The sequence below is a fragment of the Diorhabda sublineata genome, chromosome 11 (genome assembly GCF_026230105.1).
Source record: "Diorhabda sublineata isolate icDioSubl1.1 chromosome 11, icDioSubl1.1, whole genome shotgun sequence".
NCBI lineage: Eukaryota > Metazoa > Arthropoda > Insecta > Coleoptera > Chrysomelidae > Diorhabda > Diorhabda sublineata.
In genome coordinates, this window is record NC_079484.1 from 4,310,230 (window position 1) to 4,337,507 (window position 27,278).

Genomic DNA, 27,278 nt, shown 5'->3' on the forward strand with positions numbered 1-27,278 from the left:
TTCATTAATTTAATAACAAGTGAATAAATAGTTATTCCATTCTATTACGATAGATAAATTAGAAGATAAATGTTCATAACAATAAAATCGGTGCTTAAAAAATTAAAATCTGGAGTGTAGTTTTATAGAATGTGGACATTTAAATAAATAATACGCAATGAAGAAACGTGTTTGAAATTGATTTTCTGAAGAAAGAGTAATAGATAATAGATCTGACAACTGAATGTGTATAGGCTGTTGTCTATACTATTCATTCTGAAAACATTAATTTGACGTTTATCCCTTTTGACACATTTTCGTATTTCCAAGAAAACTACTCATACTCAATTTTCTTAAAAACATGATACATTTTGTACTTTGTAATCTTTGTTTTGAACGGTAAAAGAAAATGAATCGGAATTGGTTTGGTGATTACTGGAGTATAACTTAATTGTTTTTATAGACGATGCCGGCTGGTAGTAGTAGTCTAAAAGGCGTAGACTGAACTAAGTGGGTGTGCGATATAATTCTCTATCCAGTTTAGTTTATCGTTATCTTTGTGGACATAGCTATTGATGTAATATAAATTGTTCTCAGATAATTTAATTCGCCAATATTGAAACAACACTACCTAGCTGGTGAAAACATGTGTAAAGTATCCGATTTTAAAATCAACAAAACAATTCAGTGCCTAAAAAATAGTTGAGAATTAACAAACCCATTCCAAAATGGGAAATAAAAACAGTTGCTGTTCGTACTCTAGTCCTCAGAGTAATCATAGAGAAAGAGTGATTATTCCTATAGAAGAGACTTTGCATGATGGTGAAATTAGTACAAGTAATTTACAGCATATCAGTGAAAGAGAAACTGATGATGGAGAGCTCGATCCATCACAAGATCCAATGGCAAAGACTATATTCATTGAAAGGTAAATATTTCCAATATATATATACATATAAGTTACACAAATAAGTTTAGTGCTGAGGATTTTTAGTACATAGCTATAATTTAGATTAAAAGTTTCTCTTATCTGTAATGGTCTAAATGTAAATATTTACTGAGTATCTATATTATTGATTTTGTGTATAAGAATAATTATTGTAAACTAATTATTAGCCAATTTTTATTTCATAGAAACAACGCATTGTTAAATTGTATTTACCTATTGTTAATTTGCATGTTATATATCAACTCATTTATAAAATTCAGATTCATTCTATATATGATTCAAAATAGTGGTTTCTGAGTTATAGGACTTCAAAGTTTGAAATAAAAAAATATATATATATAATGTCTAAATTGTACATTTAGTGATTTATTGTATGTATGTATTTTATTATATAAATGAATTTACATAATCCATATAGAACCCCTATTATAATTAGATACAAACTTTAAATGATACAAACCCATTTACCAACAAAAACATATTCTTGTGTCAATTGGATCTGACACTAATTATCTCTTGTTCTTAGAGCTCTTTTAACATGGGTTGTGGGTTGACCATTAGTCGGCAGATGTTATACCTAATAACATGTCAAGAGCTTGTATTATCTCCTGTTCTTTGTAAGTGGATTGACCTTTAGTTGGCAGATGTCATATCTAATAACATGTCAAGAGCTCTGAGATTATTTATTGACTTTGAAAGTACTGGAATTATTGGCCAATATAATGCAGGATTTTATTATGTGAAATTACTCAACATTGGAGTAGGAATCTTTCGGCAATTCTTTTTTTTTTTTAATTGTCATTTATAGTGCATATGGATATTGTAAGAGAAGTAGGTTTACTACCAAATCTCTCAACAAATTTGCAAAGGTATGAAATGCTTTGCAGATGTTGAAAAAGTGGTGGCAGTTTCAGTTTCAACCAATGTTAAGAAATAATATATCAAGTATATATACTAACTTTGCAAAGCTGGGCTTGTCTCTAGTTAATAACAATCTAATTTGCAAATTTTATCTATAAAAAGTACTTGGAGTGATACGTAATTTTATTTGAAACTAAAAATTCAAGTACCCAATACAAAGTAACTATGTGTTTGACTACTCTAAGTTTTTAATTACTTGGATTACATAAATGTACTCCAATTACTTCAACACTACATTCAGAACATACATTACTTGAAGTAAATGAATGGAAGTTCATACATGAAAGAAACTTGTGGTATTAAAGAAAAGCTGAAAAGGAATTTTTGGTCACTGATCCGACTTCAAAACACAAAATATGATACATTCCATGTATTTTATTGTACGGCATAATACAGTGAGGTATGCTAGTGTTACCTTCCTCCACCAAATAAGAATCTGGGATAAGTTTATAATTAAGAAATATTTTTAACGTTTTTTTTTGTATTATGTGTTTAGTTTCAAACTACTTTCCTTAGCTAGGTACATAAATTGCTTCAAAATGAAGTTGAATATACAAATTAAAAATAAAACCAAAACCACTGACTAAATTAGTTGCATACCTCTTTTCAAGTCAACAATAGTTTACAAGATCAAAATTTGCCGAGACATGAAAAAACATGGAATATTTTGGACTATTTCAATGGTACCTGTGGTATTATTGGGTAGTAATTGTATACAAAAAATACTTTTAAATAAATGTGATTGAATTACTTAGAGTAAATGAATTCCTTACAGTACATTTCAAGTGCTTCCATTACTTTTAGTTTCACTTGCAGTACATTTTTACTGCAAGTATGTATGTATGGATTTTGGGGTATCATATATGGTGAATAATTTTTATTTCAGATCTAAAACTGCTATAGAAAATGGTATGATAAGAAGAAAAAGTCAACACCAAATTGCAGATTTGCGTCCCCTAAAAAAAAGCAGTTCATGTTCAACAATATACTTAGATGATAGTACTGTCTCTCAACCAAATTTGAAAAACACCGTGAAGTGTGTGGCATTAGCCATATATTATCACATTAAGAACAGGGATTCTCAAAGGGAAATTGAAATTTTTGATGAGAAGTTACATCCGTTAACAAGGGATGGTGTTAGTGATGATTATGATAAATATAATCCTGAACACAAACAGATTTATAAGTTTGTGAGAACTTTATTTAACGCTGCTCAGTTGACTGCTGAATGTGCCATTATTACTTTAGTGTATCTAGAGAGACTGTTAACTTATGCTGAATTAGATATCCAACCTTCAAATTGGAAACGAATAGTTTTAGGTAAGTTTTTGCACAAATAAATGATGATAACATATTGCAATGGACACCATTCTTGATTTAATAATACCAGACTGAGTATTTTTCATCCAGGGTCTAAATTAGAGCTCAACCAATATAAAAGCATTTGGTACTTTATTCAACTGGAAATGTCTCTTTCAAATTGTGGGCAAAACCTATCTGTTTTCTATTATCTTATGCAGGTCGTTGGAAAGTATATATAGTAAACAATACATGTAGAAACTAATATGAAATATCCTATTTTCCACACTAGTTTTGCAATATATTATTTTAATTATCTCATGTACAAAGATTCTTTTAAAATCCAAACAAAAAGGAAGATGTTGTTAAGTGGATTTATCTTACTACTATCAGGGTCATGAGCTTATTAAACATTCTTTTTGCTTAATTTAATATTTATCCAATATAATCCTTATCATTTAATCTGTCAACTGTAATTATATCCAACAACTTTCGTATATATATGTTTACTGAAGCTTCCAAAAGTACATAAACAGTTTTACTCTAAATTAAAAGAACACAAAGGTGAGACTCACTTATACAATGAAGTGTATCTCGTCTCCTGGAAATATTTATTTAACAGTTGTGAATATTGAAATATTTATATTAAGATTATAACCTCAATCTACAGATGCAAAATGTTGAGAAGACCAAATATTTTCATTTAATTTATATCAGCATAAACATGTATCCAATTAAATGAAACTCAACATATTCACCAATCAGAATTTTTTGCTGTTGTCCTGCATTGTAATGATAAGATTCCATCCATTGATGGATTCTTTCTATTATTATTTCCGATGATAGTCATTTACCCTTCTCTTAAAACAGCTGGCTACTTCTTTAGTTGTCTTCTCGGGGGGTTAGGGGCAAGTATAAGTATTAGGACATTTGGATGATTTTCTTCGTTTTTCAAACTATTTTTGAATTTTGTCTAGCTAGTTTTGAAATATGTCTGATTGTGAATGTTCCATAATTGTCTTCAGACACTGGTAGGTCATTTGTATAAATGACTTGAAGCAATGGTTTCAGAATAAAACCCTGGGGGACTCCTCATGTTATGAAAAATGAATCCAGATATTTGTAAGAATTTATTATTTGCTTCAACTTTAGGATGTATGTCAGTCTCAATAACAGGTCATAAAGTTTGCTAAAACATTAGTTACCTCATCAAATTTGATTTGTAATTTCTCAAAAAAAAGTTTTAGAAGCTCTGTTGTGATAGAAATCAGAACTATATCTTTCTGGTGGCAATGCTGCTGGTTAAACGCTCAAGTAAATTTAAAAAATTGTATTAATTTGTATTTATAGAAATTTTATAACATTAACTAGTGATAAAAATTCATGCATCACTGATTTTTTAATTATAATGATGAATTTATTGTAAAATTTTTAATGAATAAATATGAGATTGTTGAAGTTGAAAATATAATTATACCCGATATACTTTTAAAAATACAAAGTGAAACAGAAATCTGTAGTTGCTAAGTGTTTTTAAAATTGGCAAACTAATTTATCAGAAATAACCTTTTATATATGTAGGGACATAATCTATAATTTTAGTACAATGGATGTATGCTTTTGCTGATAAAAGCTATATATTAAGGTTATTGAACATTTCAAAAACTTTTTATCTTAACTGACACAATAATTGGGTAAGGGGTGACTTTGTTATTGTACATAAACCGGCTCAATTATTTATTACTCTTCTACTCAAATTTTTGACTACTCTGTCTGTCTGACGCGAGTTTTCATAACATAGTTATCATCAGAGACTGGTTATTATTACCAGTTTTAACAATGTGACAGCAGATATTGCATAATTTTAAATTTGATCTTAAAATTATTTATATTTCTTATTTTTATATTGTTGGATATCACATGTGATTGTCTGAAGTATCTATATTAGATAAAAACCTATTATATCATTAGATTATTATTAGTTTTATTGAGTTTTATCTCTACAACACTGATTTTAGTGATATTCTGAAATAACTTGTGATTTTCCAGGTGCAATCTTATTAGCTTCCAAAGTTTGGGACGATCAAGCGGTATGGAACGTCGACTACTGCCAAATATTAAAAGATATTACTGTGGAAGACATGAACGAGCTAGAAAGACAATTTCTAGAATTACTCCAGTTCAATATAAATGTACCGTCAAGTGTCTATGCCAAATATTATTTCGATTTACGTACATTAGCAGAGGCAAACGATCTGACATTTCCTAGCGAACCTTTGAGTATAGAAAGGGCGCAAAAGTTGGAAGCCATGTCTAGGGTGATGGCCGATAAATACACCCAAGAAGCTATAAAGAACGGTTTGAAAAAATGGTCAAGTTTGGACAATCTCACAAACGGTACAGCGGCAAGGAGATCGATTGCTATTTTATCGTGATTTATATTTTATTGATTCTTGAGAAGCATTTGGGGCATTTTACAAGTTTTTTAACGAACTCATTTAGGGACCCAAGGTATTTTTCAAATATTTAATAGCAAAATTTACACTTTATAATATTGTTTCAAAATGAGACCGTAAAAACATAATATGAAATTCAATATTTTGAAAAATTTAATTTTTGATAAATGTAAAGTCTTGGTAATTTATTGTCATTATATAAAAGTTTTATTTATTATCGAATGAGAAAACAGTCATTTTTTGATAAAAAAATTTCATAATGATTATACTTACTATATATCAATGTTTACATAACAACAATTAATATTTTCGAAATTTGTTGATTCTAAATATCATTTCTATTAATTATGTTTATCTAATGGTAATTGTTTAGGAAAAATTGCAAATTTTTCAAAAATTTAGATGAATATTATTTTTTATAGTAAATATTAAAAATCCCAGAACAGGTCTGTTTAAAGTGGATCCAATATTTGATTCAACATTCATTATATTTAGAATAATTATATATAGTCGAGTTCACAAGTTGAAAACAATGAAAAATCCTCAACAAACCATTTTACAGTGCACAAAAAATTGCATTATATACGAAACAAACAAACTTTCACTCCAAGTGTGTGTTGGAAACTGATGAGGGTTTCATGTCTGTTTTTTTACCATTTTTAACTTGTGAATTAGATTATAACTTCTCTATTGTTATATTACAATCTTTAAAATCATTCGATGTTGATAATATTAACACATTCCAATTATAAAATGTTTATTCATTCTACAGTAATGTATCGTCCTGTATTCCACATATCAGTATTATATTCGTGTGTAACGGTCTTATTTTCAAATAATTTACTAGATCAACACCCAGGATTTAAAATTTCAAGTTTTTTCCAATATTAATAGAAAGTTTGCACCCTGTGGTTCATATCTTGACCACCTTAATATTATCTAGAGCCGAAAGAGCACTTTTAATAAATTATTTTTTCATATTAAATACTAGATGGAATCAAAACATATCCATTTTTTAAAATATAATATTGTCTTGATATTTCCATTGCTTTTTTGATAAATCCACTGAGCTTATTTAAAATTCCCCATTTAAAAACATATTTTTATCAAACACATGTTTTGTCTGAAAGCCATCTTATCCTGTGGTGTATGGCTGTTTGTTTTTGGGGTCATGCAATAATATACTTTTTTCTCCATGCCTTTCTATGTTTCTATTTCTTCCAATTTTATTACCTTTATCTCGGCAGATTCTTTCACAATTTCAATCCATGTTTTTCTTGGTATTCAGAAATTACAATTTCTGGAATCTTTGGTAATATTCATACTGAATACATTAAGATTTCATCAACTCTCACAATTACTGGTCCTTCGAGCCGGATACCAATTAGCAACCTTTGAATAAAATTGTGTAATTCAACAAACTAATTGTTCCTTAATGCTAAATAGATATTTTACTATTTCCAATTGGAAATGGTGAATATACGTGGTATTTTAGAAAAAATTTAACGTTTTTTTGATTCCATTTTGAAGTATTTATGTGAAAGTAGTGAATATTAGGTTCTAGAACTAAAACATAGATGGCTTGTCTCCTTCCAATAATAAAATCTTTCTATTTCATTTTGAATTTTGAGATAATTTCTTCAGTTTCATAAACCAAAAATAATAGATTCCTTAAAATTTCCATTTTGAAAAGCATTAGCAATTTTCTTTGGAGTCTGAATATTTTTAATTTGCTTTTTAGCTTCTCATGCTTCCAACTATTTACCAAAGTATTTCATAAATATGAACATTTTCTAATAAGATCTGCAATTAGTTTTTATATAATTATACACGTTGCATTTATAAATTCTTTGTCTTTCAATTGAAACCAATAAAAAATTAAATCGGGTATACACGTTACGATAAACTGCAACGTTGTGATTTTGAACGTTACATTAAATCGAGAGTGTGAATTATTTACATACAACGATTTCTTCTTCAATTTTCGTTATTAACTCAATCATAGAAATAGTATCTACTGCTGTGATTTTTATACATAGTTTTTTTTGGCAAGAATATTGCAGAAAAAAAAATAAATCAGTATTGAGCCCACAAAAATAAAAATATAATAATCAGATAATTCATTGAACTGAAAAGATAATTTGAAAAAACTGATTCTTCTCCAAATTGATTTATTTTATTTCTTCATTTCTTAAGCATCTTTGGTAACCCAAAAGACAGAAATAATTTGGAGATTTTGATATGAATAATTTGATTACCAAAACAATTAGACTGAGCAATAAACTATAGATTCATTTGTAAACAATGTTCATAAAAAATTTTGTTATTTTGATTTGGAATCATGATTTCACTATTTAATATCGTATTACAAAAAAGGTATTGGATTGTTTGTGCTTTAAAGCAACAGTAACTTAATCAGGAAAGCAAAACGTGAGCTAAAGACAAATCCTCATTGGAAGTACAGTGGAAGAAGAAAACTCTAGTTGAACTCATTTTGGTATATTATAATTCAATTGTTTTAAATTTATATTTCTATATTCTGTAAAAATTTTCCATCGTTGTACTGTCACTACTTTCGAAAAGATCTGATATATCAAAAATGTCTCCAATTGAAAGATAAGATTAATAGATTCACTGTGTATATACAAGTATTTACATGAAGTGTATTCATTATATTTTTTATATTTTATGGTATAGTAAACTTATTTATATACCTATAATATGGTATCGTGTTGTAATTAATAATACTGCCGTGTTAATTCAAGTGGCAGTAACTGCTTCGAAAAAATGGTTTTTTCCAGTTTTTTCTATGCCAGCAATTTAAGTCTATAAAACAAGTTGATTTTGTACAAATCAAAAAACCTGGCAGAGTTACTATCATAGATTCTTATTTAGACCTGTGTAACATGGATAGTCACTTTGGTCAAGAATGTAGCAAAACATCTAAAAGGACTAACGTCAAAAGAATCGAAAATCGTTTTCGAAGGTTCCAAAAACAATTTTAATTGTCTTGGACTAATCAGATCTTATATTTTCATCTTTGTGGGGATTTAAGAATGGGTGTATAGCGTTCATCGATCCATTAAGACGAGCTATGATTAGAATTATAGAAAATTCACAAATGACAAAAATTCAACATCAATAACCAGTATATTTTTACTACTTCGGTATTGGGTAATGATATTTTAACTACATTAAAAAAAGTCGACAAAATCGTGAAATTTTGCTTTCAATTTTGAGTGAAAACTTTATCCAGCATTCTGTTCTATTTCGAACTATTGTTCTACTAGATAATCACATCATGTGCTTTATGCTATACCAGAGTCACCGGAGAGATTTTTGAACTTCACAAAGCTCCATTAAATGACAATAAATCAGCAGTATGGATTCGTGAATTGATCTACTATTACATTTTTAACAATATATCAAGATTCATTTGTATGTTTTACAAAATATTCTTCAGGGGTCATTCTTCATGTCCAAAAGACTAGTCCTCACAAGTAAACATTACATAAATATCAAATAACACATGTATTATATGCTTACATCATTTTTTTGACTATAATTATAATTTTTATTCATATTTTTGAATAATTTTCATTCAAACAATACATAAGAATAATCACCAGAAGTTTTAAGAACAAAATAATCATTGAAGTTGAGATCAGTGACAAAACTGACAAACACAGCAATAACTGGAAATAGATCAAAATTCCTACAGTTTACACAAAAAAATACAGAAAAAAAATCAACCAAAATCTCATTATTGATACAGTGTTGCAATAGTAAAAGGTTGATGTTGGGGAAGATTGCAGATACGTCATTTTGTATTTCCACGGCAGAATAGTGGCCTAACACTATTCCTATTATTATTATTTCTGAAATATATATATATATATATATATATATATATATATATATATATATATATATATATACATATATATATATTTGTCTATTTTTTCTCCACTGGTTATAACGTAACTCATTATATTTTGTATGAAGTCATTTATTTTAATTCATACTTATCTAGTAGCAAGTTTAATTATATTCTTATAATCCGATCAAATTAGACCAAAAATTAAGGGGGAGCTACATAAATTCCCAACAAGCTGAAATTCAATAAAATTGTTTGAAATATAATTAAAAATGAAATTTGAAAGTTTTTCAACGATGGCTCGAAGGAAAAAAAGTATTGATACATTTTTTTTTTGGATAATTTTATTATCTCTATTTTTGTCTTAAGGTATTTTTATGATAAAACTTACCGCTTTGCTGAAAATCGAGAATAACTCATTTTTTTGACTTTTGATCTTGAATAAAATTTTCTCTTTACACGGGGATGATGGGAAATTTCATTTTTAATTATATTTCAAACAATTTTATTGAATTTCAGCTTGTTGGGAATTTATACAGCTTCACTCTTATCTTTTGGTATAATTTGACCGGACTATTATTTATAATTGTATTTAGTAGATCTATCAACACACTCTCTGTAAAAAAGTTACAAGGGTAAATTGTAAATATTTTTGTATGGAAAGTTTTTTTTATTTTATTTTTATACTTAACACAAGTTATACTGCATTTTGAACTATTATTAATTTGTTACATTTCTAAATTTTACAATTTAAATTTGTAATTTTGTTAAATTTCAAAGTATAGAAATTATAAGTAAAATATATGTAACTGATTTTATATCAGATGTGCTGTAATATGTACCAAAGTAATAAAAGGATTTTATCAACTTTTTGGATCCATCAGCAATATTTTTATGTCTACTATCACTATACCAATACTAATAATTACCCTATCTAGTCCTTTGAGCCTTCATATCCGGCTCGAAGGACCAGATAGTATAATTGTGAGAGTTGATGTAGTAGATGGATAGAAATTAATGTGTATCTAATTATTATTTATTACAAGATATTCTATTAACTTGAAAATACATACAAGTTAAAGCCTTCTTTCAATTTTATATGCGGTCTTTTTTAATGGTAGTTTCATAAAATTTCAGTAACCTAACCAACATTTGTATTCACCTAGCAAATCAATTCCTTTATAAAATTTAAATACATCAACAAATCATTTATGTTTAGATGGTTCACGACAATGTTATTTATATTGACTGAATTGGTGACATCTATAGTTGTAAAATTTTACTACTAATTCGATTTCCGTCACATAATACCAATGAATTTAAATTTTATTCATAGTGCAAAATATTTCAAGGTAATTCCTACAAGTAACTGGATACATGTTCAAATTCATTAAAACTAAATTATTAAAAAAATAAATTTTTTTTGTAATCTTCAAAAGTACCTACTTATTTTCTTACTCAAGTGAAGTGATATGATAATTTTTTAATTAACAAAATTTTTTATTGATGAGATTAAAACTTAACATGTGAAAAAACTCGTGTCATGTCTAGACATTCTTCTTCCCCTTATAAGTTGATCTGCATCTACATGATTACGAAGTTATAGTTTTGGAGAGTCTCTAGTTTTCTAATATATTCACAAATTATCAATAATATTTTTTGCAGTCAAAACATCAATACTTCATTTTTAGTTAATAATATGAACAGGTACCCTTTTCTGATAACCTTTGTGATTACAGTCTGACAAAGACAATTTTGTCATTTATTTTATCTAATTTGACAAAGAATTTTCAATTTTAATAAGTTAACAATATGCTATGGGAATTGGTAACGTAATAAATTGTGGAAACCAATAAATAGCGTAACAAGATAAATAAGAATGGTATCAATTAAAGTAAATATAAGGGCTCTTTACTTCCATTAAATTTTATTGTCATTCCACTTCCAAATTGTAAAAGAAAAAATTTGAAAATATGAATAAAATGCACCTGCCTGCTTGTAAAATCACGTCCAGTATTTTTTAAATATTATGGGGGGACAATCTATAGGCCTATTCTCAATTTTTATACTGTACTGAGCTTTGAATAGAAAATAAAAAAAATAATTATATCATGTGTTTTTATTATACATTTTTCTGAATGAGAAGACAAAAATTCTTCATTGTACAACTCCCTGTTTCGGTAATTCCCTTCAATCAATGTTACTCGATGCTACGAATCCGAAGTACAACTGGTTTTTATTTATTGGAACATTTATTCAAAGGATATTAACGATTTTCATCAAAACTTGAATACATAGATTAAAATTTTTGATCAATTATTTAAGTCATCAATTTTTCATATAATTATTCTTTAAAAATACACTGCAAACATATTTCATTCAAGTGGTTACGACCAACATAAACATTTATATTGAATAAATATTTTACTGTCAAACATAGAACACAATTTATATTTTGAAAGACATGTTACGATATTTGCCGAACTTCCATTGGTGTAGTGTCGTTAAAAGAATTTTATTTTGTTAAAATTATCAAAGACTTCATCAACAATCTAAGTAAATGAAATTAAATGATAATTCTACTGCGGTAAATTAACCAGGAATATAATTTTAATGAACAGTATAGTGGATATTCAATTCTCGATAATATTGCCGAATTTGTTGAGTAAAAATCGGACATTTGTTTTGTAATCATCATAGCTGTCAAAAATTTTAAAGATGGCCACATTCTATTTGTAAATTTGACATCGTGTCATTTTTTCATAAAATTCCCAGAATTGTAAAACAACAGGGAGTATTTCAACATTAATACGGAATTCTACGAATTTATAAACAGGTACGTAATATTTTTACTACGTTTTATAAATTTTTAAACTAGATAGGAAGCTTTTACATCCATTGTTATTAAGTAGGTGTATTAGTCATTCAAGGTAAATACAGTTTCTGCGATATTAAATCTAGTACAAAAATTAATACTTAGCAATTATAATAATCATTTTCTACTTACAGTCAAAATGTCTGCGGGTCCGTATAATTATTCTTATATTTTCAAATATATTATCATTGGTGATATGGGTGTAGGAAAGTCGTGCCTTTTACACCAATTTACCGAAAAGAAGTGTAAGTATCTTAACGTTCAAGTATCTTACTAAAACGTGCTTTTTATTTACATACAAATACGTAAAAAGTTTAGTATAGCCACATAGACACATTAAGTAAAAATAACTAATAATACTTCTTATTGTAAACACATTTTATTGAAGAAAAAAATTTTACTAGCAGTTTTTAACATATTATTGTCAAATTTCAGTTCAGTATATTTTTTCCCATTGTAGCTTTCAGAAGCATAGTTTTTATACAAAGATTTGAGAGTTGAAAGTAATAATCAAAAACCTTAATCCACTATCTAATGGCACCAGTTAACACTAATAAGTATTATATAAGAATTATGGTAAAACAGTATAGCTTGAAATATACAGTACTGAACTTGTAATTATTTTATAGTTTTAAGAAATACATATTATTGGTACTTCATTACATATTCTACATGTGTTCCTCCTCGCTCAAGAGAGACTTCATACTGATGTTCCAAGTTTCTTGTCATGTTATGAATAAGGGTTTTCTTAGGATCGCAAAGAAGGCTCTAACAGTATTTTTTAATTCATTGATGGCTTATGGTGCCCATTACGAAACAAAAGTTCCAGCCATGCCCCAGATGTATGCGTCTGGAGAATGTGAAAAATGAGGAGGAGTCAGTAGATTGTGAAATGAATCTGCTTAGAAAATGCTCCTGAAGTAATTGATGAGGCGCGGCAGCAGGATGGCGAGTTGCCCTGACCTGCTTGAATAATTGGTTTCAAAATACCAAATTTATGTGCACGACATAGATAAAGCATGTTAAAATTTGTATGTACCTCTTTAAAATAAGTGTGATGTACTTGAATCCCATACAAAAATTTATCTCTAGGATTTTTTGCAATGAAGCTCTTTTCAAGCCAAGATGCAGTGCTGGCTGGATTTAAGATTTTCTAGATTCACTAAAAAAATCTTTCATGGTTATTTTCGTTAACTGTCCTGGGATAGCATTACTTGGAGAATGTTATTTTTTGTTAATATTTTCAATATCAGTAAGACTTTTTCCAAATCTAGTGATATAGTATTAGATATTATTCTAATAGATATTTCTAATTTCACAAAGGAAGTTGTAATGCTGGTATTTTTAGTCATGGCTGATTGTCCCCACACAATAGGTGTAGAATTTGGTACTCGTATCATTGAAGTATCGGGACAAAAAATTAAGCTTCAAATTTGGGATACTGCTGGTCAAGAGCGTTTTAGGGCTGTGACAAGATCGTATTATAGAGGTGCTGCAGGTATGAGTAATAATATTATCTAATAATAATTATCTTTTTTTTTTAAATGAACCTGTAATGTTAAAAGTTATCTACACAGTTTATAAACATGTAAGTGTGATATTTTTAATACAAAGATAAAAATTTGTATTTATAAATAACATTAAAAATGTATTCCATGATTAAAATTGCATCATTTATAAGTTTATTTTTCATTTAAGCTGTAAATTAAGTAAATAAAAAATTGTGAATAATCATTATTTAAAGTTCACTTTATTTATAAAATTATTTTATATACTTTATTCCAAACGTATTTTTATCTTTAAAAAGTAAAATGCTACACCTATATGTATCAATTGACTGATGCTGCTTTTAAATTCAGGTGCATTGATGGTATATGACATTACTAGAAGATCTACTTACAATCATTTAAGTAGTTGGTTAACTGATACAAGGAATTTAACAAATCCTAGTACCGTAATATTTCTCATAGGAAATAAGTGTGATTTAGAAGGCCAAAGGGACGTAACTTATGAGGAAGCTAGCAAATTTGCAGAAGAAAATGGTCTAATGTTTGTAGAAGCTAGTGCAAAAACGTAAGTCATATTTTATAAATAAATAAACAAAATCTGGATAAACTGCAAACAGGATTCAAAGTTATAAAAATATTTCTTCTGTTATTTGCTTGGGTCATACTTGTTTTCTTCTAGTATTCATATGTGGACTACTATATTGAACTTGTACACTTATTTTTGTTAGCAGCTACTTTTTTTATGATACAATAAATAACATGGAGGGAGGTAGGAATATTTTATATATTTTTCTGTATAGGTACTTCCAAAACTTATAATATGCACCACTGAATGATATATGTTTCTAAGCAAAACTATTTTAATAAACATTACTTGGAAGTACTAATGTCCTTCTACCTTTTCTGAATATTGCTGTAACTAGATGATTGTTTTGTAAATACTGTTTCTATTACATGTTCTAAGAAAAGTATTCACACAAAAGTTCAATAGTTTAAAAGCGGCAAATTTTTTCTTCTAAAGTTTTGTTTTACTTTGCCAATAGGCACTACAGTGTGAGCCTTGGCCTTCTCGACAGTTTGTCTCTAAATTGGTCTGTTGCTCACTGTTTCCCATCCTCTTACTATCATTATTTATAAGTTTTTGGTGAACTTTTGATCAGTTTTGCCAAACATGTGTTAATTTCATTTATAATGACAAATATTTTTTGTAACCTTTCAATAGAATTTCTTATTTCCAGTGGTGATAATGTAGAAGAAGCATTCCTCGAAACCGCAAAGAAAATATATCAAAGTATCCAAGATGGTCGATTGGATCTGAACGCAGCCGAATCTGGTGTCCAACATAAACCATCACAACCAGGTCGCAACATGTCCAACGACCAACAGGCGAATAAAGACAATTGCGCCTGCTAGTTTTATTCAAAAATTTTAACACACATAGAATCTCCGATTCTGAATTTTTTTTACTACTGGTATGTTAGGTTATGTTTACCTACGTTTCATAATAACTACACAAATTACAAAAAGACCAAAACAATTTTAATACTATCTGTTTCTGATGCTTATGTATAATGATCCTTTTGTATATTTCAGTTTTTGGTTTTGATCTGTGCAATTGTTATATTCTCTTAGTTATTGTCTTTTTTTATCACCAGCGGGCATTTTTCTGTGTTATAACACAAAACTCAGAGATAGCACAGTAAAAATGAACTTAGAAAATCAATTTACTCAAACTCAACTATCCACTGATGTGAGTTTTTATGTCAAAAGCAGTATTTACTTAAAAAAAGTTTTATACACTTTTTTATATACAAAAATCCATTCCATTATCGAGATTAGCGCCTCTAGAAGCTCTTTCAGGATTTGTTTATTACTCTTATCATGAAACGTGGACATATCCTAGTAATTTGTTTAAATAATTTATGTTTGATCGTAGATTAAAGATTGCGTTTATATACACTGTTAATGGGATAAAAAGAAATTCATAGATTCTTTAGTATCTGTGATGAAAATATTTGTTTTGAGTGACAAAACAGTTGGTTATTTATCGGTACTCTTTTGGGGTATCCTGGTCTATTTGATTACACAGTTATCTATTCTTTTAAAACGATTATATATAAAACAGCTCAAGGCCTAATAGGCGCAAGGCTTGGTGTCGCTCTACTGCTTTCCTCTATTTATTTTTGTTCATGTCTGCTCCATGCCATGCTTCTATCCATTTTTTTCATGAACTCTCTCTTTTCCCTTCCTCTCCCCTACGAAGTATTTTTGCTCTGACCACATATCCCATTTCATCTTGACCATACAGTGTTTTGATCTCTGCGTTCGCTCTTCTTAGTACTTTTCTCTCCCATATGTTTATTTTGTTTTCTTCTTTATTGTTCATGGTCCAACACTCGCTGCCATACAGCACCGTTGATTGTATAACTGTCTTAAAACTTGGCGGTTCTTAAAATATCTTTTGATATTAAAAGTCCTCCTAGGGCTCCAAACGTTTTGTTCCCTCGCGTTAATCTTTTGTCGATTTTCCTGATTTCATCTCCTCTGTTTGTCGGTCACTCCCAAGTATTCAAACACCTGGACTTTATCAAGTTTTGCTATTTCGTCACTTTTAATTGGTGGAATTTATCCTATTGATAAAAACTTCAAAGAAAGGCATACTAATAATACTAATAATTAACATTTAGCAACATCGCTTTTATATGCTGCATACCAAATTGGAGAAATGTTTAGATGAATTGAATTTATAACTCATTCGGGATGCTTAAAGATGGTCAATATTCCGGGTCCAATCGACGTTAAAACAAATATACGTTGGCAGGTGTGTATTTAAGCGGAGTCTTTAATCTATGACTGAATTGAAAAAATATTTTTTAAAAACTGTAGTTAATTTTTGTTATAAGCAATCATATTAATTTTCTATGTAAGGCACTAGATTACAATTTTCTTTAGTTCCATGTTTTTCTATGATGTATAGTTTTTATTTTTAAAGGTATATTAAAGCGTTGTTTTTAGGCTGTATCATATCTTGACATTGTTTAAATTAATCTCAACAGAAGCTATCAAATTACAGCATTTTTTTTCGTCAATAATTATATCTATATTTTTATAATCAATTATGTATTTAATTTTGCCATAGTTATTTTTCATATATTAACAGGCCTTATTTGATGTAGAACTAAGAGCTTTAAGAGAGATTAACTTGCGAAAAGCTCATGATCCGTTTTATTGAAAGTGGTAAAGAAAAATCACAATTTTTCCCAAATTGCAATAGGATATTGATATTAGTGATTCCATTTTTATTTGCACTTTTTTAGAGTACCAGAAAACGCTTTTTTGTTCATCTTACCACTAAATATTTTACATCAGGCTTCTATATTTGATAAAAATACAAATTTGTTATCGATGCATTGTTTTAGTGATGTATGTTTGTATGTGATGTATTTATTATTAATACCATATATAAAAATTATAATATAGACATTAAGTTATGAGGTATTTTATTTTATTGTGAAATAAAAATGAAAATATATCAATCGATAGGAATAGTGATAAAAAAGTATGTAGAAATCCCTAGAGGACATCCCAACTTTCCTTTCCTCCCTAGGCGCTCAGTCAAACGCGTATAAAAAAGGTTAATTATTTATTCCAAAAATCAAGGATTTCATATAAATCTAGTTTTATAACTCTAATACGACCGTATTTTCTCGAAAGTTAGTTATTCGATAACTATGTAGTCATATAGATGAAGGCCAATTATATGGAAAAGAAGAATAACCCAACTAATCGGAGAACATATCTCGTTGAATTAAAAAATAGAGTGAACAGCTAGTAAACTGCAGATTATTGAATAACTAGTTAGTCAAATAGATAAAGGCCAAGTACACGGAAAAAAAGAATAACCTAACTTTTCGGAGAACATATCTAGCGTTGTTACAATAAAAAACAATCAGAACGAACAGCTATTATACTCCAATAACTATATACTCAAATAAATAAAGACTAAGTACATGGAAAAGACAGTTGGTATGGGAAAAAAACGTCCTTACGTTACGGTGTCGACAATATTAATTTTCTCTCGTTCGTGACACTTTATCTATACTGCGCATGCTAGAGAATGCGCAGAATAGAGCTGGAACCCCGGAGGATAGAAAAATCGTTGCCATTCTGTATTCCTTAGTCGAAACAGCTTTCACTTATAGAAACTGTCCATATAGAAGCATTAATAATAACCTTGGGTTTTTTAAATTAACTCAAAGTATGGTTCAACTGTAAAATTGTGTTCAATAACAAGTTGATAACAAAATAATGATATTTAGACAACATTGTAGATGTGATGGGTACAATTAATGGTGATTATGATGTACAATTGATTAATAGAAATTTATATTTCTCATTTGCACGGCATTTGCAAATGTTTTCTATTAGTGATAGTTGCAAGTAACATTCAAGCAAATGAAATAATCCCGAATTGTTTAAAACCAATTTTTAACCAAAATAAAATTGAAAAGACAGTTTGTGACGAAATTGAATTCAGGGAACTTAATTTTTACTAAAGTAAACAAGAAAACCAGTTTTTTTAATTATTCAACTTAGAAAGCTAATTGTTGGTGTTAGTTAAAAACATGAAAAGCAAATTTTTTGTCAAATTGAACACAAATTTTCTCAAATTGAAGTTGGAAAATCCAATCTGGTAACTCAATTTATGTCAACAATTTGTGATCAAAATAAATTTAAAAAAGGCAATTTTTGACCAAAATAAAGTTAAGGGCAATTTTTGACGAAATTAAACTTGGAAAAGGTAATTTTTAGATAATAAAAGTTGGCAAACCCAATTTTTAACTAATATAAAATTAGGAAACCCAATTTGTAATGAAAATAGGCTTAGAAAAGCCAATTTTCCACCAATATAATGTTAAGAGGGATCATTCTTTACAAAAATAAACTTAGAAAACACATTAGAAAATATAATTAGTCCCAATTTGAGTTAAAACAAACTTAGAATTGTCAATTTTATACCAAAATAAAGTGGAGAGAGACAATTTTTCATGAAAGTATAAAACGCAATTTTTCCCAAATGATAGTTAGAAAACCCAATTTTGGACAAAACTAAAATGAAACACAATCTGTGATCAAAACAAACTTATAAAAGGCAATTCTCGACCAAAATAAAACTGACAAGAACAATTTTTAACTAAATTAAGCTTGGAAATTGCAGAATTTAGAAAATGAAGGCTTGAAAACCCTACTTTTAACCAATATAAAATTAGGAAACCCAATTTGTGATCAAAATAAGCTTAGAAAAGCCAATTTTCACCAACATAAAGTTAAGAGGGACAACTTTTAACCAAATTCAACATATAAAATCTAATCATTCACAAATTAAACTTGAACATGTAATTTTTTTTATTAAATTGACCAAAATACTTAAACCTTAAACGGACAAATTTTGTGAAAACTTTTAAAACAATACCAACAACGCATTGTCATGAACATAGCCTAGGAGCTCGAAATTTTTTAGCTTGCATTGATCAAGTTAATTGATTATTATTCTTGTTTCATTAGAAGGAATTTACCAGATGTGAAGCAACAGTTCAATTTGCCATTTTTAGGTCGATTATTTTAACTTATTCTCAATTAAATCATAAAAGATATTTGTTGTCGATAGCAGGAAAAATAATATTCAATAAATATTTTTTTAAAATTTTTTTATTAAAGGTACAATGACGTGTAAAATTACATAAATATACAACATTTTACCATCGTATAATTGGTAATGTAACAACATAATTAATCAACAATAAATTATTACAAACATTATTTATGTGCCATTTTAATTTTATATTTACAATTATATACACAAAACCAGTAATACCACTATTTTTTTCACAAAATATCTAATTGTTAAAAATATGCAGCTAATTTTTATAATTTCATATCATTTAAGTAGCTAAATATATCAATAATTTATATAATAATAAATTATGAATGTAGTAAACTCGTCAACTACTTAACTACAAACAGTGGAACAAATTGGGGAATTAGAATATTTTAAATACGTCTTGAAGTTAACCTTACTTTTTAAAAATAATCCTTTCTTCTATTCAAATAAAGTAAGAAATATCAAGTTGAATATCGAAGATCTTTGAATTAGGAATTATTTGAAATCATGTTAGCAACTCTGCTGATTTGTGATTGTGTCAAATCACAGTCAGTTTTACGCAGCACTTGGGATATGTGATCTAATAAGTATTGTGTGAATTATAACAGTATCCACTTGTTTTTTTTGTACTCTAGACTTTTCCAAGTACTAGCAGACTTTTTCATTAATAACAAAAATTTCTATCAGTTTAATTACTATTTCCACTCCCTAAAATTGGTAGAATTTCATTTGACAGTTGGTAGTGCAGTAACTTTTAGTTATTTCTAGTGATGTGATTCGGGTTTTTTGAAAAGTTAATTTGCTTAATCTGAAACCAGATTTTTAATTTTTTTTACATCAAAATTTAGGAATTCAGAACTAAAGATGTATCATGCCATCCTATTTATTTACAATACCAACGTTGTCATAATCTTATTTTTCGTTGGTACTAAGGTAAAATGTTAAGATATGATGAATTGGCGTTCCAATATCTTTCCAATAGTATACTTGATTCAAAAAATCTGTGATGTTCTGGGTTACACACATTGCACTTGAAAAAGATATTTTTTAGACTTCTCCAACAATTTTTTGTAGAATTAAATTTGGAAATTGAAGTCATGAAAATCAATATTTGATGAAAAAAGTTAGGAAAGGTAATTTTTGTATTATTGAACAAGAAAAGTCAAATTTTAACAAAATAACAGCCAATGATGGTAAAATAATAGGAATGACAATTTTTGATCAAATTAAACATTAGAGAGCCAAGTTTTGACCAAATTAAACTTGAAACAAAGGAAATTTTTGGTCAAATTATTACCAAAAAAATTATAAAAGTCAAATTATGGTTATATTTAAGTAGAAAAGTAAAATTTTTAACAAAATAACTTCCAGTTTTTGAACAAAATATAGTAAAGAAAGACATCCATTGACCAAACTCAATTAAAAAGCCATGTTTTGAATAAAATTAAATTAATTAGGACATTTCTGATGAAATAAACGAATTGTATTTTTGACAAATTAAATTAAGATAAGTTTATCTATGACTATAGTTTAGAAAAAAAAACAATTTTTGACATAATTAAATTTAGAGAAGGCAATTTTGATAAAATTAAACTGTAAAAGCAGAACAGATTTAACACAAAAAAGTCAAGTTTCCACCAAAAAAAACTTAGAAAAGTCAATTTATGACCAAAATTAACTTGAAAGACGGTTTTTGATAAATTACATTGAGAATAAATCAGCATTTGAATAAAAGTATCTAAAAAAAGAGAAATTAAACTTAGAGAAGCCAATTATTGTTAAACTACACATAGAAAGACACTTTTTGTTAAATTAAACATACAAATATAAATTTCTCATTAAAATAATTCATTATTAGCTTAAATAAGCTAATTTTTGCCCAAACTAAAGTTAAAATGGCCAATGTTTGATAAAAGTGAACTTCCTAACGAACCAAGGAAGAAATCTCAATTTTTGAAAAAATTAATTTAGAAAAATCAATATTAGACAAAATATATCTTGAAAACATATTTTTTTGTTATAATTGAATTTAGAAAAGCCGATTTTGACCAATTTTTTTCTAACAAATTAAACTTTGAAAGCCAATTTTTTCGTAAAAAATTCAATAATAACGATGCTTGACCGTATAAAAGTAAGAATAGCCAATTTTTGATCAAATTAAACTAAAAATACCAAATATATTAATAGATTTAACATAGGAATGATAATTTAGTTACATTAACCGTAGATAAGCCAATTTTTTATACAAATAAATTAAGAATGAAAAGGTTTGGATCAAATTAAACTTAAATGAGCAAATTTTTGTTAAAATCAAAGTTAGAAAATGCCAATTTTTGATCAAATGGAAGTTATAAAAGCCAATTTTTGACCCAATTAAACTAGAAATATCAAATATATTAATAGATTTAACATAGGAATGATAATTTAGTTACATTAACCGTAGACAAGCCAATTTTTGGTACAAATAAATTAAGAATGAGAAGGATTGCACCAAATTAAAGTTAAATAAGCAAATTTTTGTTAAAATCAAAGTTAGAAAATGCCAATTTTTGATCAAATGGAAGTTATAAAAGCCAATTCTTGACCTAATTAAACTAGAAATATCAAATATATTAATAGATTTAACATAGGAATGATAATTTAGTTACATTAACCGTAGACCAGCCAATTTTTGGTACAAATAAATTAAGAATAAGAAGGATTGCACCAAATTAAGTTAAATAAGCAAATTTTTGTTAAAATCAATGTTAAATAAGCCAATTTTTGACCCAATTAAACTAGAAATATCAAATATATTAATATATTTAACATAGGAATGATAATTTAGTTACATTAACCGTAGACAAGCCAATTTTTGGTACAAATAAATTAAGAATGAGAAGGATTGCACCAAATTAAAGTTAAATAAGCAAATTTTTGTTAAAATCAATGTTAAAAAAACCAATTTTTGACCCAATTAAACTAGAAATATCAAATATATTTATATATTTAACATAGGAATGATAATTTAGTTACATTAACCGTAGACAAGCCAATTTTTGGTACAAATAAATTTTTGTTAAAATCAATGTTGGAAAATGCCAATTTTTGATCAAATGGAAGCTAGAAAAGCCAATTTTCCAAAAAGTTGGAACTAGAAAAGAGAGTTTTTCATGAATTAAAATTTAAATAGTCAATATTTTACAAAATATATCTCAAAAAATCACTTTTTCATCAAACTGAACATACAAAAGCCAACCTTTAATCAAGGTATTCTTGAAAATGCTTTTTTTAAACAAATTAAACCTGGAGAATCCAATTTTCAACAGTATACTAATAATACAGTAGAATATTCAATACAATGACGGCAATGTAAGTTTGAGTCTTGACAAAGTAATCAAAATTTTCTCTAGAGCTTCTATGATCTTAAAAATTTACAATTGGTTTCTTGTGTGAAGAGGAAATGTATGTGAATAACTTTGCTATTAATTTCTCCCAAAGCCTAGTTTTTTAATAGCAAATGAAAAAAAATGATTTTAGAATTAAAGTATAAGACACATGTGGGAATGTTGGGATATAAAACTGTAGAGAAAACCAAGTCCAACAAATAAAACCTGCAAAATGTATAAAAATAATGGATTGTTATCAAACAAAATATAAAGAGGTATGTATTATAATTAAACCAGAATAAGAAAATATTCCTGCAGGTAACTATTTAAAAACAACCATATAAAATTAAATACCGACGACAAAGTGAAGTTAAAACCTATAATCACAGCATAATCTCATACTAAAACTATATTTCCTATTGAACTGATGGCGTCTTCCTCTTCATAGCCACTTTCGTCACTGCAAGCACTACCGATTTCGTCGTCCGAAGCATTTCCTTCGCTCAATCGCCTATAATTAGGATCGGAGAGAGTCCTTCTTTTGAAAACCTTTAAAGAACTAAAATCCGCATGAGTCTCTCCTACGGGTACCAGAGACACTTCTTCTTGATCCATGAATTGTTTTTTATTATTCACACCACAGTATTTCAGTAGATCCGGATTTGATAATTTTTCAAAGCTTCGTACCCTGGATAAAACAGTGCCGCCAACTTTAAAGTCTAGTTCAGTCTTCTTCTCGTATTCTTGTTCTTCTTCTTGCAAAACTGCTAATTCGGTTATTGTCGGAAATACAGGATGGTCTGTTTCGGACATGGCTGTGCTAGCTGATTCACAACCACTGGATAAGGAACCTTCGTCACATTCTATAGGTATTAGATCTGGTTTTTGGCTTAGGGCGTTGTACCAAGCTTTTTCGCACGATTCTAAAAGATCATTTTTAAAACTACTTTCTACCAGTTCTTTTAAAATAATGTCACTCTTATCGTCCAGCATCAGAGGTTCCGATTCTTCCGTTTTTTCTTCTTTCAAAGATTCATCACAGGTAGTTTCTCTTGCAGGTACTATATTACTATTGTTTCGAATCTTATTTATAAAATACCATTTTCTTCTATCTAAAAGGCTGTTGGTACTATTGCAATGATTAAGTAGTTTTTTAACTTTTACGCTTTCTTTGGAATTATCGAAGACGTTATCGTCTTCTTCTTCTTCAATGATTTCTTCTATGCTCATGAGTTTTGGAGCTGACTTAGATCGTTCTAACGGAGGTCTATAGTTATGGGAACCCGTACTAAGTAAAATTTTTCTTCTTGGTATAGTGGGATTTTCATATACGGAATTGACTAGAGACAATCTCGCATTTTGCCTGCAAAGTTTTTCTCGTTTGAATTCTAGGAGTGCTAGGGCTAGAGATTCTTTGAGTTCTTCTTCTATTTGTTTCGCTACAGCCGAAGAAGAGCACAGTACTGCGTGGCATCTTAGTTCGTGTCGTAATCGTTTACCTTCGTGTCGATATACCCAACAGAACAATCGAGGAAATTGTACCGGGGCTCCACAAGCTGTCAATCGATTAGCCCAATACTCGGTGAGACCGTGATCTTTTGTTGTAGCTTTCAAACCACCGCCACTGACGGTCAAGTTCATGCGCACATCCGGTCGGGAGGATTGGGTGTAGTTTCTCCATAAGGTCGTTAACGGTTTCTCGAAACATCCTTCCCCTGTAACAAAGAAAATATACATTTAACAACTCAATAATTTCTTTCCTTTAAATAAGCGTAAGTATTAGGTAGATCCTTCAAAATGGTGGGTAGGTAGACCAATTTAACTAGTATAAAATAGCCAATTTTTAATGTAAATGTATTTAGGAATGCCAATTTTCGGCCAAATTGAACTAGAAATGTCAATTTTTATCAAACTAGAATATTAAACTTATAAATCCAATTTTTGACCAAGATTGACTGAAGAAAACCATTTCTGATCGAAATAAACTGAGTAAATCCAATTTTTTACTAATCATTTTGACATTTTAATTTTAGAAAACGAAATTTTAATAAAAATGTAATTAGAAACATCAATTTTTGGTGATTTTGAGCTACAAAAGTCAATTTATATCAAATTAAACGAAAAAATGCCGATTTTATATCAAAATAGAGCGAAGAAAAACAAAATTTTTATCAACATTAAACTTAAAGAATCCAAAATTAACCATTTAATAAACTGAGATCCAAATAAACTGATTGAATCCAATTTTTGACAAAATAAACTGGGAATACTAATTTTTTTAGAAGACAGAGCTGAAATGTTCACCAAATTAAACTATTTGCCTATTTCCAGACCAGTAAATGTCAGTATAATGTTTTTTCCACTACTCTGGTTGAATCCAAATCGTCTTCTTCACTACTGCATCTGTCTCCTTAGTTCTTAGCGGATTCTGCTTCTATTAAGTTGCTGTACTCTTCTTTTTTCAACTTTACACAGTTTAAAAACATTATGCGGGATTCTGACATAGAACTTTCTCTTCAAATATCCCTGTCTTCCTGTTAATTTCTAGATATAATCTTAATTAAATAACCACTTGACTGGTTTAATTAGAAACAAGATATGCAAAAAAACTAGCACATGACCGACATGCTAATATGAAAACAATGTCATGTACCTAATGCATAACTTCAATAATGCGAATCGTGACTTTATTCTCTTTTAATTATCTGTACCTGCAATGTATAACGATAATTTATATTTTATCTTCTAGTATGACAACAAAAATTACTGCCGCTGGTGATCTACTTATATCCTTGAAGCCGGAAGTCATTTATTATTCTGCTTTTGTTGCGAATTGTTAACAGAGAAAATTATAGTTATGTTGTTGGAAAGCCGTTCTGTTTTTATTATATTTGAACTAGAACATGTATTTTGTGAAAATGTTCATCCAAGTTTTAGAATCTTATGTTGTCGGCTTGTACCCAAAAGTTTATATTGCATAGATACTTTGAGTATTTTTTATTTGGACAGTTCATTAGGAAAATACGTCCTCTGAAATTTCTATCGTTTTTATCAACTTCCTTGTTGAAATGATGGATTGTTGGAATGGTTGACGCACATTAAAAAGATGGAATACCGATCGTGGTGTTCACCATACTTCCTTACTTGACTTTCAGACTTCACACCTTCAGTTAGTCAACCATGTATGCTTTGAGATTCAATTAAAGTTGCTTCTAATTTAGCTGAAACATTTTTAAATCCAAGAAATATGCCATCGTGTCTACGTAGACCCAAACCTTCATACAATCAATGGTTTTTCATAATATATACATTTTTATAATGTCTCTGTATACAAACATCTTCAAACTTAAGTGCTTTAGATGTTAGCTAGTTAGTTAGTATTTTGTGTAATTGTATTAGGTTATGAATATCTGCAGATTATCTTGGTATTACTTAAATTAAAAACAGTTTGCATTACAAACCAATTCGAGAAGACCCGTTTTGCTTGCAAGTTCCTTTTCGTTTTCTTCTAGCCAAAATTTTTGGCTTTTCCCCTCTAGAAAAGTTGAGCAAACACAACCCCACGCAACCACAACAACCCCAGCCCTGCAGAGGAGCAATTCCTTTATCAGGGCCCACTCTAGCAAACCCTCCTCCTTATCCTACCAAATTTAACCAATGAATCTCTCTCTATGGGTTTGAGATGCTTCGCAAGGAGCGACTAGATGTTGTTCATCCAAAAAAAGACTCAAAAACTAAATGGTAGCTTCTACAATAGAATTAGATTACGGAAACAGAAAAATTGCGTGGATATTTGAATCATTTTTGTAGGGGTGAATAAAATAAAATTCATATGGCAAAAGTTCATATTCATAATGTGAAAAAATGTTGTACTTAAGATAAAAAAAACTATTTTTTAACGTTGTGTACACTTTCTTTCCTTGTTGGTTTCGTAATAATAATGCCGGAAGGTCGATATGTGAATAAACTTTTACGTAACCAAGAAAATGTATTAAACAACGAACACTTAAGTTTTAATTATTGTTTCGTTTCACAGTTCAAAGAATACGTGGGTTAGACTCAAATCTAGACGCTTTTAAATATTATCTCAATCAATTAATTTCTGCGAAGAAATTATTAGTTTTATCAATTATTACAAAAAAAAAAAATTTAAAATCATTGTCAAGACTACTGAACAAATAACTATAACTCAGTAACTAAATTGGAATTTCTGTACTTTTACTAACTCATCAAGTGTATTGAAAGGGCGTTCTAAGATTATCAATTGTTTAGATATTGGGGCTGAGTTCATGTTTGATGACTCGGCAGGTCATCCTCTTCTGCCAATACCTTGAAGCTCTAATATGTTTAAACGAGACTGGATGAATCATGGATGAGAATTGGT

At 28.5% G+C, this 27,278-nt stretch overlaps 3 protein-coding genes across 5 annotated transcripts in view; 2 read left to right on the forward strand and 1 right to left on the reverse strand.

Moving 5' to 3' along the window:
- The first annotated feature begins 145 nt into the window (after positions 1 to 145).
- Positions 146 to 11,590, forward strand: LOC130450188 (cyclin-Y-like protein 1). Its single transcript, XM_056788424.1, has 4 exons — positions 146 to 378; positions 443 to 907; positions 2,736 to 3,169; positions 5,198 to 11,590. The coding sequence occupies exons 2-4, from the start codon at positions 708 to 710 to the stop codon at positions 5,581 to 5,583; spliced, it is 1,020 nt and encodes a 339-aa protein (XP_056644402.1). The 5' UTR covers positions 146 to 378; positions 443 to 707; the 3' UTR covers positions 5,584 to 11,590.
- A 362-nt stretch (positions 11,591 to 11,952) lies between these two features.
- On the forward strand, positions 11,953 to 17,358 carry LOC130450189 (ras-related protein Rab-14). Its single transcript, XM_056788425.1, has 5 exons — positions 11,953 to 12,317; positions 12,491 to 12,601; positions 13,705 to 13,854; positions 14,216 to 14,429; positions 15,103 to 17,358. Exons 2-5 carry the CDS (start codon positions 12,496 to 12,498, stop codon positions 15,275 to 15,277), a joined length of 645 nt encoding a protein of 214 aa, XP_056644403.1. The 5' UTR covers positions 11,953 to 12,317; positions 12,491 to 12,495; the 3' UTR covers positions 15,278 to 17,358.
- A 2,203-nt stretch (positions 17,359 to 19,561) lies between these two features.
- LOC130450190 (uncharacterized) overlaps positions 19,562 to 27,278 on the reverse strand; it is an 81,839-nt gene continuing 74,122 nt past the window's right edge. For all 3 annotated transcript variants that reach the window (XM_056788426.1, XM_056788428.1, XM_056788427.1), the window contains exon 3: positions 19,562 to 24,609. In XM_056788426.1, coding sequence (XP_056644404.1) covers positions 23,291 to 24,609 — 1,319 coding nt within the window. In that variant the 3' untranslated portion in view covers positions 19,562 to 23,290. The remainder of the gene's footprint in view (positions 24,610 to 27,278) is intronic.

What these genes read in the sequence shown, in the direction of transcription:
- LOC130450188 (XM_056788424.1), top strand. Translation starts at nt 708, where the DNA reads ATGGGAAATAAAAACAGTTGCTGTTCGTACTCTAGTCCTCAGAGTAAT. An exon ending in AAGACTATATTCATTGAAAG is followed by an intron (nt 908 to 2,735) that starts GTAAATATTTCC and finishes TTTTTATTTCAG; the next exon opens with ATCTAAAACTGCTATAGAAA. An exon ending in TTGGAAACGAATAGTTTTAG is followed by an intron (nt 3,170 to 5,197) that starts GTAAGTTTTTGC and finishes GTGATTTTCCAG; the next exon opens with GTGCAATCTTATTAGCTTCC.
- LOC130450189 (XM_056788425.1), top strand. Translation starts at nt 12,496, where the DNA reads ATGTCTGCGGGTCCGTATAATTATTCTTATATTTTCAAATATATTATC. An exon ending in CCAATTTACCGAAAAGAAGT is followed by an intron (nt 12,602 to 13,704) that starts GTAAGTATCTTA and finishes TGGTATTTTTAG; the next exon opens with TCATGGCTGATTGTCCCCAC. An exon ending in GTATTATAGAGGTGCTGCAG is followed by an intron (nt 13,855 to 14,215) that starts GTATGAGTAATA and finishes TTTTAAATTCAG; the next exon opens with GTGCATTGATGGTATATGAC.